At 35.2% G+C, this 19,907-nt stretch overlaps 1 protein-coding gene across 4 annotated transcripts in view; it reads right to left on the bottom strand.

Moving 5' to 3' along the window:
- Positions 1 to 13,611, bottom strand: part of LOC113226817 (E3 ubiquitin-protein ligase Ufd4) — a 46,077-nt gene extending 32,466 nt beyond the window's left edge. For all 4 annotated transcript variants that reach the window (XM_026459583.1, XM_026459585.1, XM_026459584.1 and 1 more), the window contains exons 1-9: positions 13,508 to 13,611; positions 10,919 to 10,946; positions 10,123 to 10,262; positions 8,982 to 9,097; positions 8,656 to 8,774; positions 7,526 to 7,665; positions 6,614 to 6,789; positions 5,136 to 5,266; positions 4,211 to 4,344 (exon numbers count right to left, since the gene is read on the bottom strand). In XM_026459583.1, coding sequence (XP_026315368.1) covers positions 4,211 to 4,344; positions 5,136 to 5,266; positions 6,614 to 6,789; positions 7,526 to 7,665; positions 8,656 to 8,774; positions 8,982 to 9,097; positions 10,123 to 10,262 — 956 coding nt within the window. In that variant the 5' untranslated portion in view covers positions 10,919 to 10,946; positions 13,508 to 13,611. The remainder of the gene's footprint in view (positions 1 to 4,210; positions 4,345 to 5,135; positions 5,267 to 6,613; positions 6,790 to 7,525; positions 7,666 to 8,655; positions 8,775 to 8,981; positions 9,098 to 10,122; positions 10,263 to 10,918; positions 10,947 to 13,507) is intronic.
- Positions 13,612 to 19,907: the final 6,296 nt, after the last annotated feature.

Genomic DNA, 19,907 nt, shown 5'->3' with positions numbered 1-19,907 from the left:
ACCGAGCCCCCAACCGGCCCCCCAACTGGGCCCCCAACCGGGCCTCCCAACCGGTCCCCTAACCTGCTGCTGTTTCGCAATTGACAATTAAACAATTGTCAATCTTTAATTGCCAGAACAATTAAATTTTGCCCAACACTGGCACTAGGGAAACCTTGTGTCGCGGGTGCCATGGACACACACGTAGACAACCACAAATTACATCCAAACTCACGAGAGAAATAAATGTAGGCCATACAAATATTTCTCCCGACCCGGGAATTGAACCTGGGACCTCTGCATGGCAGTCCGGCATGGTAACCGTTCGGCCACGGAGGCAGTAAAAATATTTTCAGTAAGTACTACATTGTGTTATCATAGTTATCATTTAAGTGTTATTTTATGCACTAGTATATATATAGTATTTAATTTATACGTAAATTAATTGTAAATATAAATTACAAAAGCAATCAAAATAATCAAATAGCTAACTGTCTCTTTCCGACTCATAGCTTGCGTAAAAGACTGAATGAGACCCAACACGTCAATTTCAATTGTTTCAAACACAAGCGTTTGAAATGTTTAGAACAAAAATTTCATAGAGTCGCTTTGATGCTAATGTTATTATTAAAATATTTTTTAATACATGTTAGTAATACTTTCAAATATTGTTGTACTCTTTCTACGGCTTGGGGTTACGAATCAGAAGACCGAAAATACATTTGCCCGAAATAACGTTTGCATGAATTTCCATAATCCCGAAAGTATTTTTTTAGGTTTTTTTTTTAGAATATTACAAAACAAACCTAAGCTAACTTAGTCTTTTCTTTGTAATAAGCATCCAAAACTCCCTAAAGCATGACGGTTTTATTATTAATCGGTTTTCAGGATTATCAAAGTTTGGCTTTACGTTAAATTTGAATTAAAAAAAATCTAAACATCGGTACATTTCTCATGGCATGGCATAATAAATGTATTTGTTTCAGTTTTCCTCGAGATATATTTAGCTATACTTTGCTCACTATGGAGAAATATAATAGCTGAATCGCGACGAGAAGAACATTTTATCCTGAAAATATACAAATTTGTTTGCTCGGCTCATTTCAGACAATCGGATATGTACATAACCAGCAAAGGCTTACGAAAATTAAAAAAACAGCTTTAATTAATTTTTTATTGAATTGATATTCAATGATTTTTTGTGAAATTACTCCACTAGTTTGTTATAATTATTAATACAAAGATCGAACACTCAGAAAAAACACACAGAAAAAATTCCTTCTGAAATTCCTAATTTCCTAATGTCCTAATTTTTCTGTGATTCCTTCGATCCGGTCGGATCGAAGGAATTTTTTCTGAGTGTTTTTTCTGAGTGTTCGATCTTTGTATTAATAATTAAAAACAGCTTTGCCAACATTTTTTTGGTGCCTAGGCATTATATTAAATTTTATTAAACTTATATTAAAGCTTTGGTATGTGATTACATCAATGAGTGAACTGTGCATAGAAAGGAGAGAATGCAGGAATTTATCCAGTAAACATAGCTTGAACTTAAGGAGAAAGTGACAAGTATTAAAGAGAACATCTTACACCGCCAAAATGCATTAAAAAAAATCAAAAGTGGATGAATGACAAAATATACCAACTTAAGAAACAAAGAAGGTAATTGAAGCAGACTGACACTGCAAATTAAATAGGATTTTTTTTAAAGTTTAAGCAATTTGTAGCTTTCACATGCAAACAATGCATAATAATACAAATAGTACAACCTTGATAGCCTAACGGTTTGCACTGTGGGCACTGGATGAGAAGTTCCCGGGTTCGATACCGGTAGGATCAATTTAACAAATTAACTTTTCTAAATGGTTCTGGTGTTGGTATTCTATTGTAAGACAATCACCTGGTCTGAAACTAGGGAATTCTCTGTACATACTCCCCATGAGTATCAGAACAACAGAATCCCAGAGCAGAACCAATTTACAAAAGTTCATTTCCCAAATTGGTTCTACCGGGAATCGAACCTGGGACCAAGAACGATGGAATTTATTTCGGAGCACAACTCAGAACACCCAGGCCAAAACAACTTTCGAAAAGTTCACATTTAATTTTATAGTTGATTGAGCTGATTTTTTACGGTTTTTAAAAAAAATCTCGAATAACTCGAGAAATCGGGTGCGAGTATTCTCGAAACTCAAGAAAAAAAACATCAGACACCCTAACTCGTAATTAATGGCATTGTATAAAATTCAACATTTACATATAAAATTTATTTATAAATAATAAAGGCTACTCCATTATACCTGTGTTCAAGTACTTTTCACTAGAAGGGGAATTCCCTACAAATTGGCAACGCTGGATACGTAATTCGCGCTCGGGCCGGTCATGGCCGGCATTTGTTTGTTGACAAATAAATAAACATTGTGAAGTAATTCCGTGTTGTGAAATGATAAAAACAATTGAAATGAGCGCGTAAACTACTGTACTTCAATGTTGTGAATGTGTATTGTGCCGTCTATCAATGGAATACAGTGAAATCATTGTGTGAAATGTGGTTGGCGTAAAGAAATAACCTCAAATTTATAATGAAAATTTTATTTCTTCCAACATAAGTTAGGTATGTCATTAAAATATTCCTTATATTTATATGATAGGGAGTTTATCCACCTTTCTAGTCATATATAACACATTCCATATAATTATACAGAATAACGTTTTTTTGCGACAAATTTGATTTTTTCAATTGTTTTTTTGACCTAGTGTTTTGAAAAGTTTTTTATTGCATAATGCGCTTAATATTTATAAAGGTTTTGTAATACTGTCAAAAGAAAAAATCGCTTAGAAACATCGCGTTTCGTAGACAATCATAAAAACTTCATAGGAGTGTAAGTTCTTCTACAAGGTCAAGTAAACCAAAAGCAAGTAAAAATAATCTTTTTGTATTCTAAAGTTTTTCTATAGAGAAAGCTATAGAAAAAAGTGTTTTGAAAAAAGCTTTAAGTTCTTATCGCCATTTTTATTTTTAAAGAATGACTATGAAGTAGCCGAGAAAAATTTATTTTCTTTTTAAAAAGTAAATCTAAGTTGAAAAAGCCTAGAACTTCTTGGAAATGGTTTGTTTTGTGAGTTATTTTGTATATTTAAGCTTTCTATAAATATTTAAAACCGAAAATCGATAACTGTATTTTTATTAAGTTTATATTTTATACTTAAATATTTAAAATTTAGCGAGCGCATTACTTTTATGACAGGTTTTACATCACTTTTCACAATGTATTTAAAGTCGCACGTCAATTTGCGCTTTCCAACCGATTAAACATTGCGCGAAAAAGTCAGAAATATTATATCTAATTTCGCCATGTTGCAATTTTGATAGTTTATATTTTGTAAGCCATTAAACATGAAGTCTATTAGTATTAAGAGAATTGCGTCCTATGTTTGTAACGCTTTAGTATTTTGGTTTTAAAATAGCATTACTAAGAAAACTATCATAGACTATAAATTATCTAAAAACTATCTACAAGACTAAATAAAAACTGTCTACATTCTACAAATGGTCTTGTAGCATTCTAGAAGGGTTACTTCAGAAAAAAGATAAGAATGACTCTTAACACTACCTACAGATAGTTTCTCAAAGCACTCTTGTGATCTATTAATAAAGTTGTGCCCACTTTTACTTTAAATTATCTAGAAACCTTCTTTGAGATATCTTGAGGGAATTTGAACTCTTAAAATATTCAATCGAATTAAATTCTATTAGATGTCTTATAGTATATATTTAGATATGGGTGTGCTGCTTGGGTTGTCACGAACATGTACGCGTGTTAAGGGTAATAAACTCTCCTCTATCAGCTTCGTCTGGCTTGATAAGCCGTCGCGACAGCGTTTACCTAAGAAAAACGAGCGTAACGACCAGACATAGCTAACTACGCTACATACCTACTATATATTGTATTCTAAGATTAGATTAAGTTTGATTATAACTTAGAACTCAGTGTAATTGGTTTGTTAGATGAAAAAAGTACTTCTTTTACATCAAAAGTTTCCATAACTTATTTTGTTGCTTACTTTGTTGTAAACCCAAGACAGGAAATTAATTACTCATTAGGCAGTTTTTGAAATATGTAAAATCCACGAAGGTTGTAAATGAAACTTTTTTTCTCCAATTCTTCACCTAAATGTGTCCATAACAAAACCCAAACCGGTGTGAGGTACATCCGTGATTGATACTTACGTCTGTATAGCATGTCGACCCTCACAAAGCAGTACGAGCAAAAGGTCGACGAGGCGCATACACTCTAAGCACCAACGCTCGTCAGCCTGGACCGCCGCCTCGATCGCCGAACACAATTCCAGACGAACTAAATCCTAGAAACATTTAGACACCTCATTAATATGTTACTCAACTGGGCGTTAATGGCCACATCCGAAACAACAAGGAATAGCAAAAAAATGCTCAAAGTAGTCATGGGGCGGTCAAAGTGTAATTCGGATAGAATCCTTACCATAACTAATGTAATCGCCGTTTTTAGCGAAATTGAGTTATTAACATAACTGGAACCAGGGAAATGAGATCTACAACCCACAATAAGCGGTTTTTTCAAATCTTAATTATTTAGAATAGAATAGACATTTATTGCAACGCCACAAAAATTATAACACAAATAAGGAAAACAAAATTTTAAAAATAATAATTAACAAACAAAACAAAAAACACAGTAATAGTAATCACTAAACTCGAATGGCAATTCTCGCACTCAAAACGGTTCGAACCGATTTGTACGATAATCGTATGAACTTGAATAAATGTCATACGAAATCGAGTTTAGGCAAAGCGAGAACTCGTAAGCAAGAATCTCTTTGCTATATATTTCTCTGCGTAAACAATAGAGGAGGTGATTAAGTTGTTTGCGAATTGCGTATTATGACATAATCGTAGGCGAGATTTCAGTTCTTGCCTGTATGTAAACATTGTGATACGATAATCTTATGGCGATTATTGCTTGCGATAGTCGCGTACGATTTTTCGCCATTAATCGTGCGATAACTCTCTCCATCTAAATGGGCCTTAACGGTGAGAGAAGATATCGTGATGAAACCTGCACGTTGAAGAACGTCAAGTCCCCAACCCGCAATGGGTAAATTAATGCAAAACTTACATGTGTGATCTGTGCCGACCCTCGGCACAAAGTAGACAGTAGACTGACCGTAGTGGAGACAGAAGGCGCTAAGCATTTGTCGTCGCTACTTTCCGTACTTCCTAACCGCCGGACCAGCTCTTCAATAAGACCTGTGAAAAAATATATGATATAAGCCAACTTGTTTAACAAAAAAGAGAATACGAAATCCTGACCTCAACTAAAAATTTTAGTTTTTGTTACATTCAAACTTTAGAATTTTTATAAATGTAACAAATCACACGGGTTGAAGTCTAACTGAAGAGTGAAATATAGTCATTCACTCATTTATTTCATTCGGATTACCATAAAAAGTACTTATACAGACGGCATCACACATTTTGATATCCTTATTAATAACAAGAATTAAAAGAATTATTTCACATGCAAACGATGGACTGCGATAACTTAAAATTTAATTCAAGCTAGGCTAGGCTAGATATTTATTGGTTTTTGGAGAATATTTTGCGAACACGAAACTAGAATCCTAGCATAAGACAACAGTGCTAATGATATCATCAATGTTACTGGCTAATTGTAAACGTGTTTCGAGGTTTGTTATATTCACGACTGCATTACTGCTGTACCTGTCACGACTACATTACTTCACGGAGTCTGAATAGATAGTACATCAGACATAAAGCCAAACACACCCTGAGGGTCGAGCGGTTGGAGTCCCGCATCGAGTATATAACCAGAAATAGAGACGAAATAAGGGCCATATATTCCTGGTAACACATTAGCGATACAGCTCTTATAAATATCAACTCTCGTTTGCACTGAAATATAGACAGACCAACTACTGACCGGTGACCCGTATATTCCAAAAAATATTCTGTATTTATTGTAATAAAGATAATATCTCTAACAATGTCGTGCTGTTCTATTCGGTGATGTCGGAAAAACAGCAAAACATCTAATTACAAAACAAACGGGATCACATTTCATAGGTAATTAAATATTAAATATGTAATTTAGCAATTTTCGTCCATTATAGCAAAGCTCAAGTTAACTGGTTGATTTGAAGTGAAACAGTTGACGACACCCGTCAATTGTTTCGAACTCGGGCTAGACAATCGGAGCGCAGTTATCACAGTAATGATGTGGCAGAATAGTTTCAAACAAATTAAATGACATTTCGTCTCTATTTCTGGCTATATACTCGATGGAGTCCCGCCACAACGCGTATTTTAATTCATTTGTGGTGAGAGTGCCGACCGAACATCTGCCGACCTTCATGAAGGAAGAGTTTTGGTCGAAGGGTGTCATATATCGGCGATTCCGCAGCCGGTTATCTGACACCATATTACGCCACATGTCGCCGACAAGTGCAATTCGTGTAGCTTAGTTAGAAATAGTTTTTATTATACTGTATGTATGTTAGTCCTTAAGGTATATATTACATGGGTCATGTGACTTGAACTAAATAAATAAATAAAATAAAATAACAAAATATTTACCATGTTCAGCAAGTGGAGCCGGGTCAGCATGGGCCCTGGCAAACCTGTCAGCGAGGGAAGCAAAACACCTCAATGCGGCATCGGCAACTCGGGCGTCGCTATGCCGCAACAGCGCTGACAGAGATGACACCGCGTCGCCTACTCTTGCGTCGCCTGGCTCCATTTTGCCGCAAACTCTGTATATTAATTATTTAGTTAACAATGCTAAACATACCATTAATCAAGTTTAGTGGACATAAAAACCCTCTTTTCTTAGTAGTAGTAGAATAGTAGCAATATATTTAAAATTAAACGTAAATAGAAATAATTTTATAGCACGACAATTACGGACTGCTTAACCACTTGACGATATATTGCGCTTTTAAACTGATGATTCCCAACTGGTTTATATCGACCTCCTATGATTCAGGAAAGTAGATCCCATTTAAGTAAGTAGTGACCAAAACTTTAGCTTTCCATAAATAGAATAATCCACATTACCTTATATACTTACAAAATACTTTTTTATAATTATTTTATATATTTATAAATTACCTAGCTATATTCGGTTAAATAAATGCATAAAACTTAATTAATATATATTTTTTTATAAAGTTTCTCATTCTACAGATTAATTTAACTAAGTGAGTAGCACAGTGTCAAATGTCTTAATACAAGTAAATTGATGAATTTGTAAAAACTTCAACCTCAAAACTTTATTAGGAAGACCGGGGATCTATGCGGAACAGAAAAAAATGGCATGTGGCATGTTCTGGAGCCTCTGTTCTAAACTTTTATATATTTTTTAGACTTCCTAAAGGACCAAACCATATACAACTTTAACATAATTTTAAAAAGTTTATAACACTTATAAAGTTGTAAATAAAAATAAAAATATATAATATATATAAATATATAATAAAAAATAATAACCGTGAAACCACAGCCATGGCAGAATGCAATGTGTCCTTGTGCACGGAGGTGCCATAGAGAGTGATGAAGTGCAGCACGGCGGGCAGGCCGCCGCCTTCCCACACCGCACCAGCTTCGCGAGTGCATACCAGCTCCAGTACCTACAAAATCAACTTGTCTCAGGGGAATTTGCCTTACGAATGAGTAGCAAAATTTAATCAATATAACGATTTCAAGTGTTTTTTTGCTTATAGTTGGCGAAATATTATGATTCGTCTTATCGCTTCATCTTTAGAATACAATATCATTAAATCCATGTACGCTTTGAGTAAAAGAAAAGTTAATAGTTTTATTACTGTATTGTAATAGAAAGGATGAGCTACTCCAAGAGATAACACTCATCGGTGCAAATAATATTTCTTCAATCAATGAAATAAATATTATAATCAATGAAATATATATTTGAGTTTCTCTAGAAATCTATCTCATGAAATCAAAACATATCCTACATAATTTCAACATAATATAATATTTCAGAACTAAGCAATGATATTTTCAAACAATACCTGCATTTACACAAGATCAATAATAATTAAAAAGCAGTTTCAAATAGAAAACTACCGTAAGACTCAGGCATTAACCTACTACTAAACTAACGTAACTCACGTATATAAGTCAAATATAATGCTCGACACGTTTCGAATCAGTCCGTGATAATGGGTAACCTATCACAAACTCGAACTTCTTTTTTACTCTGATTTACTTCGAATTATCCGAAGACCGAATTATAACGAAACCGTTGTTCTTTCAGGATATGTTGGATGTTTATAGCAAAAACACGATTAGGTTTGGTTAGATTAGATTAAGTTAGGTTTAAAAGAAAAAACATTTTCCTCTCAAAATTACTTTCAAGGTTATGAAAATTCGAGCAAACGTTATTTCTGAAAAATATATTTCGGACTACTGATAGATAACAGTGATAATGAGCTTCCGTAGTGGTGACTCGGCGAAAACAGTTTTAGTCCGCCGTGAGTTATCCGTTAGTTTTGTCAGTAAAAAGTAGTTATTTGGCGATAATGGTATCACATAAGCTGTTATGACACTGCCGTATGCGAGTTCTACTATAAATTCTGCATGAAATGATGACTCACTTTGATACACTGCTCAGCGAGATCCTTGCTAGTGCGATTGTTCGGGTCAACCGTGAGAAGCCGGCTGCAGATAGCCTTAACGGCGCCATCGATTGCCACAATGCGCCTTGTGCACTCAGCTGTCAATAATCAATGTCTCGTCTTAAACTATAGATATCAGCTTACTTAACATATAACAATATTATAATCACAAGGCAATTATGTCCAAATAAGCTAAAGAGCGCCTTTAAAATTGCTACTTTCGTACATTGAATATACTAAAAAAATTTATAATTTCATAAATGTTGTCCATGGAAACAATGTTTTCATGTTTATGTTTTACTCACCAGAAACATCCAAATAATATGTGATAGCTCTAGCTGTGACTTCTAGGACGTTATCTGGTGCACATTCATCCAGGAAAATCTTGCAGAGTGCAGGCAAAAAAGTTCTTGGTGGGCAGCTGAAACAACATTTTAGAGTTTTATATAACTCTCTAATTACCATAATAACTGTATGTTATTTTACTTTTTTTCGTGCAGTTGACATTTTAATTATCAAGACAACAGTCAATGTATGTATGAAAACCTTCAATGAAAACAGCAAAATTATGATAATCACAATTAAAAAAAAAAATCTAATTTTAGGTCTGAAACATTCAGGCATTTATGTCGGCCTCGTAATGTTTAACATATAAATAACTATCCTACTTTATCTGTCACTACTCCCATGAGAGGTATTGGAGCAATACCATTAGAAATAAAGATCTCATATAACTTCACAAGAGCTTCAGCACTCTTCGTCAACAGGTTGCCCAGCATAAAATTTAGCTCTCCTACTTGACCAATGTCATTTAATTGATATTGGGCCCGACAGCCCGCATATCGATCACATTCCATTAAATGAAGCATGTATTTCAACTTGTTACAGAATTGGCATTGAGAACATTCTGCTCTTCTCATGAGATAGTAAAGTCACAAAAATTAGAAACTAACTGATATTTACTAATTTAACAATCTGGTTTTTATTTATTCTGGTTTTTATTTATAGGGTAACAAAATGACAATTAAAAAAACTACAAAGATGAATCACAAGCCAAGATAAGAGAATGGCCAGTCATACTGTAAACAATGACACTAAACTACTTTTACCGTCGAGTTCTTAGGTTTTCGCGATTGTTACACATAGGAAATGAAACGAAATGAAATGAAATTTCCGGATTTAAATCGCGTTATTTGTTTTTTTCAAACAAACCGACATTTATTTTTTAACATTCAAAAGAAACGAAATGGACAAGAACTGCAATAATTAACCAGAGGGAGATAGTACCACCAGCTTTGATATAGCACTAAGGCTTCACTATTCTTGGAAGCGCTTTAATTTGCTATACATATTAAGGCAGCTGCATTTGTTATTAGGAAGTTTGGACCCGATTACTATTACTATTGATTAAAAAACGGATATCCTGATCTCTGCTAATACACAAACCTTTCAAAGCACCGATCGACATTATCAGACATGAGCAGCAGCATGCACAGTTGTTCAAGGGCGATGAGCTGCATATCGCGCTCGTCGCCCTGCCCCGTTAGCAGCCATTCAAGCAGCGTCTCCGGATCCACTTCCGCCATCTGTATTCAACAATACAAAGCTGAAAAGCTTATTTTGGATCCTGCTAGTACTTTTGACATCAAAAAGACATAAGTTTTTCGCAAGTGGGCAAAGGTCTAGCTCTAGTGTAAGCCAACCCTAACATGTACTGTGACACTGATTCATCGCAGGAAAATAAGGTATTAAACTAAAATGGATATGTATTCACTGAGAGCACACTCCAATAGTGCAAAATATTAATGTTGCATAGCATACATACATGTGTAAATGTTGTTTAAGGGTACAAGAACACCTGTTCTTGTATATCTGTACCTTTGCCTTGAAATTATTAGTCTTTATTAAACAGTTTGCCAACTGCCTACTGATAACAAATTTAAGGCAACATTCCTTGCATATTGACCAGAACACTTCTACAAATAAAAACACAAAGAATATAATAAAGGAAAATATTCATAATATAAAATACATTAATGTATATTTTTATTAATATATGTATATTTATTAATACATACTCATCAATACATTGCCTCCTTACAAAATAAATTAACTTTTTCAACATAATGTATAAACTAAAACGTGAGTAGAAGCTCAGAAAATATACTTTCATTTACAATAATCACATAAACTTTTAATGACCCTTTGTGTGAAGTTGTGATAAAAAGTTGAAATTAATTACCTTGAATAGCCCTTATACTTTGGTATACCTAAAAAACAAAAAACACTGTATTAATATTAAACAAATTATTGCTCAGAAATATGTTTATAACCAATAACAAAATAGTACATCAAATATGTATATTACTCAACACACAAAAACCAAAATTCTCTATTAAGAGCAGCTTTTAGTGTACAAAATAGAATAATATTTCAGGAAGTCATGATGAATCATTAATCAAGTATTCATATTACAGACGGTTTTCGAATAGAGTAACAGACAAACACTTGCAAAAACAAAATTCATAATAATTGAAAAGCAGGTTAGTAACTAAAATACAGTTATGTCGCTGCAATTGAGTAGACATTGCTGCCATCTTGTGAGTTTTGGACTGAGCTTATAATAGAGGATAGGACTATATATTAAGGACAAAGGCCTAATGTGATTAGGTACCTTCTCCATTGCCTTAAGCAAAAACGATGCTTCTTCCTCGGCCAGCCTCTTCTGTCGAGCAGATGGGTCTAAAGAACTTTGCAAGAGAGTAGTCCTTTCTGCCTACCTTTGGTATAAAAACAACTCTACAAATTGTCCATTGTATCAGTATGTGTCCCCAAGCAAGACTGGCTCCTTATACATATATTATATTTAACCAGGAATGGCAAAAGCACACCTACTGCAGCAAGATGGGAGTAACACTGTCCTCACTTGGGGATTTATATAATTTAAATGAGCTTATGATAGCCCAAGCCACTTGTCGGGGTCACTCTATGTGCACCTTCATGAAACCGCCTACACAATGTTTCCTTGGCATTCCTTATATACTTGTTAAAGTTGGTTAGGGCCTTCCTATAGCTCTCCCATTCCTTTGTTAGCTTGGCCCTATTGAAGGGTTTTCTCTCTTAGGTTTCGCAGTTTGACCTTCCACTGCGGAACCTTCCTATTGGATTCCTAAATGTAGTGGGTTGGCAGACACTTCTGTCCCCAGAATAAATCTTGTATGTTTATGATCCCACATTGATGTCTCTTCACTAACCTGCCAGCCGGTTATAAGTCCGGCTAGTCTGGCCGTGGAGAAAGTAAAATTAAATGATACTAAATTACTTAATTATTTTATATTTGGATGCTCCTTTCATGTATAAAAAAAACTAATTATTAAAAATTTAATAACATTTTATTTGATTTAAAAATTGAATGTGGGTTACACCACTTTTGCAGTGACCGCCTCAATTATAACCTCAATTACATTCTTCATTTCTAGTAGCAATAAAATGTGTCTATGGGAATAAGTTTGCTAAGTGAAGTAAGTAAGATAATCTCCTTCTAAAATAACCAGGGAAGAGCAGCCAAAGTAAACTGATCTCACACCAAAACCAAATCTAGCATTGAAAGTAATCTTAGTTGATGACATAAATTGCTCTAAATGCGAGCTCTTTGTTTATTTTGTTAATATCTACATCACCCAAAATGTTTTGAACTAAGAATCATTACAATTGATTACAAATGTAGTGGGAAGCCATCATAATAATTAATGTAAGTATACCAAATTGTTTCTTGACTGTCACAACACCTAGAGACGTTTCTGAAGCTATATTATGTTCAGTAATTCAACAATGTTGGGTGGAATGACCATATAACACTTATATTTTGCTTTCTTTGAGAACAAACATAAATTCTTTTTATTAATATTATAATCTTAAATATTTTAGTTTACAAAAATAATATAAAAATCAGAGTTAATCATTATTTGCTTAATCTTTTATAAAGGCTTAGTTGTCAGCCTAACAAAACTTAGGGTAACTACAATATCTTCACTTTATGTATTTTTTTCAACACCTGTTATTTAAAGATAATAACAAAGTATGCATGGTGTTTTTTTTTACGGAAGTTGTTAAATGTCCACAAGTATGAATGTCTACCATTTGATCAATATTTGTTAACTCCATGTAATTTTTAAAATAAAATTGTTGGGTCCTATTTTTTCTCAAAGCTTTGAATATTAGGCTACTATTGTTTAATTAATCATATATGAGGCAATATCTATGAAACAACATTTCACCTATTAAAAATATTTTTTATTTAAACGTGCTCTCAATCAGAATTGGCAGAAATTCGTAAATTCTTCAATGCTTCAATAACTTGTCAACATCAAAGGGCTTTGCTAATAAAACACCATGCATATTCATTGCTTGCATAACATACGATAAAAATGTAAGGGAACAAATGTTAAAAGTTATCCATCACTATTTTAGTCAAGTATGCACAACGTGCTATTTTTTTATTGTTTATAAACAGGGTTCGTATTAAATATTGCTTCCCATTGTACTCGTACAACGTGAGTGATTTCCACTATAATTATTACTGCGCAAAATAGACGCAAACGCGAAAATAAGTAGGTTACAGCTTAAGAAAAATAGTGAACAATGCGCCTTTCTCTTTTATGACATCGGAGACATCAAGTGCACATTTTACATATTAAATGAGATTCTCGCAAAACTGAATCAAAGATCGACATAATTGCCGATCTAAAAATAATAATAAACATTCCAATATCACAACAAATAATACTTTTGAGGACAGAAATGAAGGTGACAAAGTGTGGTCATCACTTACCTTCAGAGCATAATAGGCAACGTCTTAGGATGTAACCAATGTTCACAAACCACAAACGCAAGGAACTGGTTTATAACAAAGTAATATACCACGGAATTCTCTTGCTTACAACAACCAAATTTCTAATCTAAATTTCCTTATCAATCGCAAATCGCCATTCCTGCCACAGACAATTAGTAATTTGTGGTGGTAGTAGTAACATTTTTCGTAATCCGGTACAGGCTAAGGCGTCTAGCCATACTGCCAAATCTTAGATTTCAATTTTTCTTCAACTTTTCATTTTATTAGGGCGAAGCATTGATTTACAAATAAATGGACGTCGGGTCCGCGCTAAAAAGCGTCCGAAGTTACAAGGCGTTAAAAACGTATACAGAGCGTCAATCACGCTTTAGTCTTCGTTTGTTCGACTGATAGCGCGCTTGTCAATGATGCCGTATTGTATAGTGAAACCTTGTAAAAATTACTCAATTAAAGTGAAAAAACAGGGTGGTATATCATATTTTCAGTAAGTACAAATTGTGTTATCATAGTTATCATTTAAAAGTGTAATTTTATGCACTAGTTTATGTAGTATTTAATTTATATTTAAATTAATCGTAAATATAAATTACAAAAGCAATCAAAATAATCAAATAGCTCACTGTCTCTTTCCGACTCATTGCTTGCGTAAAAGACTGAACGAGACCCATCTCGTCATTTTCAATTGTTTGAAACACAAGCGTTTCAAATATTTAGAACAAAAATTTCATAGAGTCGCTTTGATGCTAATGTTATTACTAAAATATTTTTAATACATGTTAGTAATACTTTCAAATATTGTTGTACTCTTTCTACGGCTCGGGGTTACGAATCAGAAGAGCGAAAATACGTTTGCCCGAAATAACTTTTGCATGAATTTCCATAATCACGAAAGTATTTTTTTAGGTTTTTCGGGAGAAATATATCTATGGGCTACATTTATTTCTCTCGTGAGTTTGGGTGTAATTTGTGGTTGTCTATATGTGTGCCCATGGCACCCGCGACACAGGGTTTCCCTAATGCGGGGCAATGTTGAGTGTGTGCGTTATTATAATTATTATTATTAATTAGTACCTAAGTTTTATTTTAGAAAGCGTTTCTCTTGCGCAATCAATATCGCACATTTTAATTTTGTAATTATCTCACAACGACAAATACCCTTCTACCGTCATAGTCGTACTTTTTCATGCACACTATTTGCATGCCTGTTGACGGAATCAACCGTCGTCAGTGATAAACTCTAATAATTGTATTGAAGCAATGTAGGTAAGCACTACGGCATATAGAAAAGTGGTGACGTTTTTGAGCGTAATATAATTTCAGTACTATGCACGAACGGGTTAAGAAAATGGTAAGAAAAGAAAGGAAACCAGAGCTGATGCAAGCTTGATAAAAGACCATAACATTAAAGCTTCGGTATGTGATTACATCAATGAGTGAACAAAAACACTGCACTATAATACAAATAGTAACAACCTTGATAGCCTAATGGTTTGCAGTGTGGGCACTGGATGAGAAGTTCCCGGGTTCGATACCGGTAGGATCAATTTAACAAATTAACTTTTCTAAACGGTTCTGATCTTGGTATTCTATTGTAACACAATCACCTGGTTTGAAACTAGGGAATTCTCTGTACATACTCCCCATGAGTATCAGAGCAACAGAATCCCAGCGCAGAACCAATTTACAAAAGTTCATTTCCCAAATTGGTTCTACTGGGAATCGAACCTGGGACCAAGAACGATGGAATTTATTCCGGGGCATAACTCAGAACACCCAGGCCAAAATAACTTTCGAAAAGTTCACATTTTCTTTAATAGTTAATTTGTACGGGTTTTAAAAATTTCTCGAAGAACTCGAGAAATCGGGTACGAGAATTCTCGAAACTCAAGAAAAAAAGTCAGATACCCTAGCTAATATAATAAATGGCATTGTATAAAATTCAACATTTACGTATAAAATTTATTTATAAATAATAAAGGCTACTCCATTATACCTATGTTCAAGTAGTTTTCACTAGAAGCTACATATGGTGCATTTTGGTAAGTTTCCAGTAGAAGCTGAATATGGTGTTTTTTTTGCGCCTTTCAATTGTTGCAGGCAAAATTAGGCAGTACTGCAATGACATTACAATTTAAATCCAACGTTTTAGCTTTTTATATTCCTTTATATGTCAATACGTTTAAATAGGTTGACTTGGGACATTTTTTTTCGTGGTTTTTGTATTAGACCCATCGTCCATTTATTTGTAAGTCAATGGGGCGAAGCCAAATCTTCAATAGATAAAGCAGTTTGCAGATTTTGTTCCATCCTATAAGGTGCAGACTTTTTTCCATCCTCTAAGGTGCAGACAGACAGATTTCACTAACGCCATAGACAAAATTAGGAACGAACGTCACTCGACTCGTCGACACGTCCACATGCTTGCCAAGCCTTTTTTTTTTTGCCAAGCCTGCCTTTTGTTTTTTGTTTTTGACGCGGGGGAAATCTTTATGGATACCCCTGAGCCCAGGGAGACTCAGGGATTATGTGAGGACTCTCCCTCCAGACCCCACTAAACCCCACTAACGCCCAAAACCCCCCCCCCCCCGGGTTTGCCCCTCGCCGGTTGAGTCGGCGCCTTGGGATCGGTGAATATACACCACGACGCCGCTCGGCCGCCCTAGCTTGCGCCAGGGCTCCCGCGCCAACGGAGGGGTGAGTCGGTTGTCCTCCGACCCGCCCCCCAGACGAGTGCGGTCGTGCAATGCAGGCTCCGGAGTCCCTGTCCAGAGCCCGCTGGCTTCACTAGGGGATCAGGCGAGCAGCGAACTGACTTCGTCTTCTCCCCGTACGTCTGCGCCGAAGCGGGTGCGCGTCTGCCGCGTCCTCGCGCACCCGCTCCGCGGCCTCCTTTTGCGATATAACCTCTGCGCAAAAGGAGACCACCGCCTCTCAGGACTCCTCGCTACCGAGCCTGGCGGCAACCACGCTCGGCAGCGAGAGGTCCTGCCCTACAGTCCCCGTCAGAGTGCGGCGCTGTCCATCCCACCGGCTGCACACCTCTAGGGTGTGCTGCGCGGTGTCATCTGCAGCGCCGTACTCGTGGCACGACGGGGACGGTTCCCTCCTCGGTGCCAAACCTGCCTAAAGCAAGCCCTCGCAAGCAGTGGATTAAAGCTACAGACATATATTTGGATAGACGCGCCAAATGTACGTACTTCGCGTGCCCAAAGTAAGTGGAATTCACTCAGTTGCCGCTGCTACACTTCAGAACGCGCTCGACCGTTATCGTAGATGAACACCAGTCGAAAATGCGAAAAATCGTTGTGCCATTATTAACTGCAAAAGCAGTTGAGATGAGAAATGAAATTAAAGTAATTTAAAAACAATCGTATAATACAAGACTATAAAAAACAATGTAGTTTTTTCGAGGAAATACCACACAGAAGTGACCAAAACATTTATTTTCACACATATTTCTAAAGCCATTAAATATCAGTTCTCATAGGTATAAATATTCTTTTTTGTTGAAAACTAGACTAAAACTTAATTATTTAAATGTCAGTTTTTAAAATTCTTGATTACTAGAACTAAACAGTGATGGGGTACGTTTCTCTGGTAAAAAGGAGCGAGTGAGCTGGTGGAGCTACACACTCACTCGTCTTATCGTGTTTTTCGTGGCTTTTTTTAGATGAATTTGAATGAGGAAATTAATGAAATTGAACGTTTTGCAACAAATATCATTTAACATACAACAATTAACATAATACAACAAACAAACTTGATTTGCGAAAAATATTTAGTTGCAAATAGTTTCTGCTCACATTTTCCTGCCGGGTTAAAACCACAGACTTATAAAATGGAAGTCTGTGGTTAAAACCCGGGCGCTTGCCCATCTCTGCTCGCAAGCAACAAACGTGTGGATGGGGATGTTTGGATAAACTTGCGGACTGTTGGGTACATTTCCGAAAAATTTTGAATGGTGAAAATTTTTCCGGAAAAATTCCTTTAAAATTTGAAAAATTTCAAAAGTTGGAAATATATAATTTGGGAGGTTCATATTACGTTCTACGTTTACAAATATCTTTTGAAGTTTTATTTACGTGAATAATAAAATAAACTTGTATAGCTAAAATCACTTACAGAAAAACGAAATTTAAAATAATTTCACAACAGCGAAAAACCTTGCTCCATCGTTGTCGTTAGTAACTTCAACTTTTGACAGGTGTCAACATCAAATGAGAAAAATTAAAGGAAAAATATCCGGAAAACAGAATATTTTTCTGAATAATATTATTTTTTTCAAAATGGACATTTTTCCACGACCCAACACTAAGTGAAAGTTACTTAGATCAGTTGAAATTAACATATTTAATATAATAATAAAGTGTAATATAATGTAATATAATAATTTACCTGTAATGTAATATAGCAGCCTGTCAATCGTTAACTTGTCTCTCAGACAACCTCATTACAGTGATTTTTACAGTTGAGAAGTTGGTGCAAAACATTCAGTCGTGCTCGTTACTGGCGAACAACACTCCAACAAACAAATGTCCTAAAAATAAATAAAGGTCCTTTATTATAGTCTAACCAATTATTCCTTACAGTCGGCCTACGGACACACGTCTAAACAAATCAATCGTGCCGAATGTGTGGAGCGAGTGAGGGGCGGGTACGAACCCGAACTGCCATACACTTATTACATCCATTCGGGACAAACCATTCAGGGTTGTGTCATTTACGATAAATATATCGTGTGACTGTTGTAGTGATTTGTTGGATGGAAAATTGTACACACAAATTGTACTGTTAGAGAATGCATATCATCATCTCGCCTAAATAAAAATCAAACATCAGTTTCCGCATACGCAAGGAGAAGAAACGTGATTCCAATAATTTTATTTTGTTTGGAGTTTTAGGTAATGAAATTATATTTTGCTAATATTTTAAAAGCACAATGACTTTTACAACGTGTCGCGACTAAAATCAAGCTGCTTGCTTTTACCCATTATCTATTCGAATATAGTATTATTTCTTAATCCAAGATGACGAACATGACTTTTTCAATTAAAATTAATATGGGTACCATTGTCAGTGTTTTAGTGGGTGCTAATTACATATAAATATGGCGTTTATTTTTATGTCCAAAATGGCGGACCGGGCTTCTGAAATGAAATTAATAATTATAGATATCGTTTTTGAAATGTTTGGGAGTGCTTATTACGAATATGGTATTAATTTCTAAATCTAAGATGGTGGACAAGAATTTTCAAAAATTAATTTTTGATGGTAATCATTACAAAAATGACATTTATTTCTAAATCCAAGATGGCAGACACAACTTTTGAATAAATGCAATATGGGTATCACTTTCGAGGTATTTGGAGGTGCTCATTACGAATATGGCATTTATTTCTAAATCCAAGGTGGCGGGCACAACTATTCAAATAAGAGCAATATGGGTATCGTTTTAGCTGTTATCGGGGTTGATGATTATGAATTTAATAATTAAATCCTTGATAGACTTAACACAATACATAAACAAAGTAGTTAAGTAAATGCTTATTAATATTATTTTCTTTGGATTGACGCAAAACCCGATTAATCGGAAAAAATTGAGTAAAAGAGTATTTTGTTTAAAATGAAACGTTTAAACATAATTTTTTTATTTTTTCAATTATATTCTTTACACTACAACTACTGGACATAATATAAAACGGCTTGTGAGAAAGCCCCACTTTAACAACCCACCCCAACTGACTAAATAAAAAAATACATGGTGACAACCCTCCGGTATGATGTAATGTCAAGACGAAAGTGACATTTCGCAAGACTTCAAAGGCGATGTGTGGACAAGTTCTTTACACTGTGCCTATATAGTATGTGTAATGGCTCTTTTTGGTGACAGGCGACGCCTTAGGCCTTAGACTATGGAATTATTTTCCATCCTCTAAGGGCGACGCAGTTGACTCACCGTTTACACGGAATAATGGGCAGACTAGTTCGCTTTACGGCCCAGTGCTGCCAATGCCAATTTTACTAATTCGCCATAAATCTAGGCCAAAATGATTTTTTCATCTCTTTGTCTAGCACATAAAAAAGTCCTCAAGTTTGGGTAGACAAGTCCTTATAACCAAAAATTCCGAAAAAAAAAAAACAACTGTTTCTAAAGCAGGGAATACATTACACACTTGTACGGTGTTTTTATACAAACGAGTGATACCTATGCGATGTTGCAAAAAAAAATACGTCAATAATGTTGCCGAAGATCGCCAGTCATCTGACGATTCACTATTTACATCGGGTTGTTTGCCGTCTTCGACGGGCAAGTGACGGTTGCCCGACGCCTAGGTGTAAATGAGGCTTGCAGCTTTAAATGATTAATGAGAATGTATTG

The sequence above is a fragment of the Hyposmocoma kahamanoa genome, unplaced genomic scaffold, assembly GCF_003589595.1.
Source record: "Hyposmocoma kahamanoa isolate Upper Pololo Valley unplaced genomic scaffold, ASM358959v1 202, whole genome shotgun sequence".
NCBI lineage: Eukaryota > Metazoa > Arthropoda > Insecta > Lepidoptera > Cosmopterigidae > Hyposmocoma > Hyposmocoma kahamanoa.
Note: the sequence above shows the minus strand (reverse complement) of the source record. Positions and strands in the feature narration are given on the sequence as shown.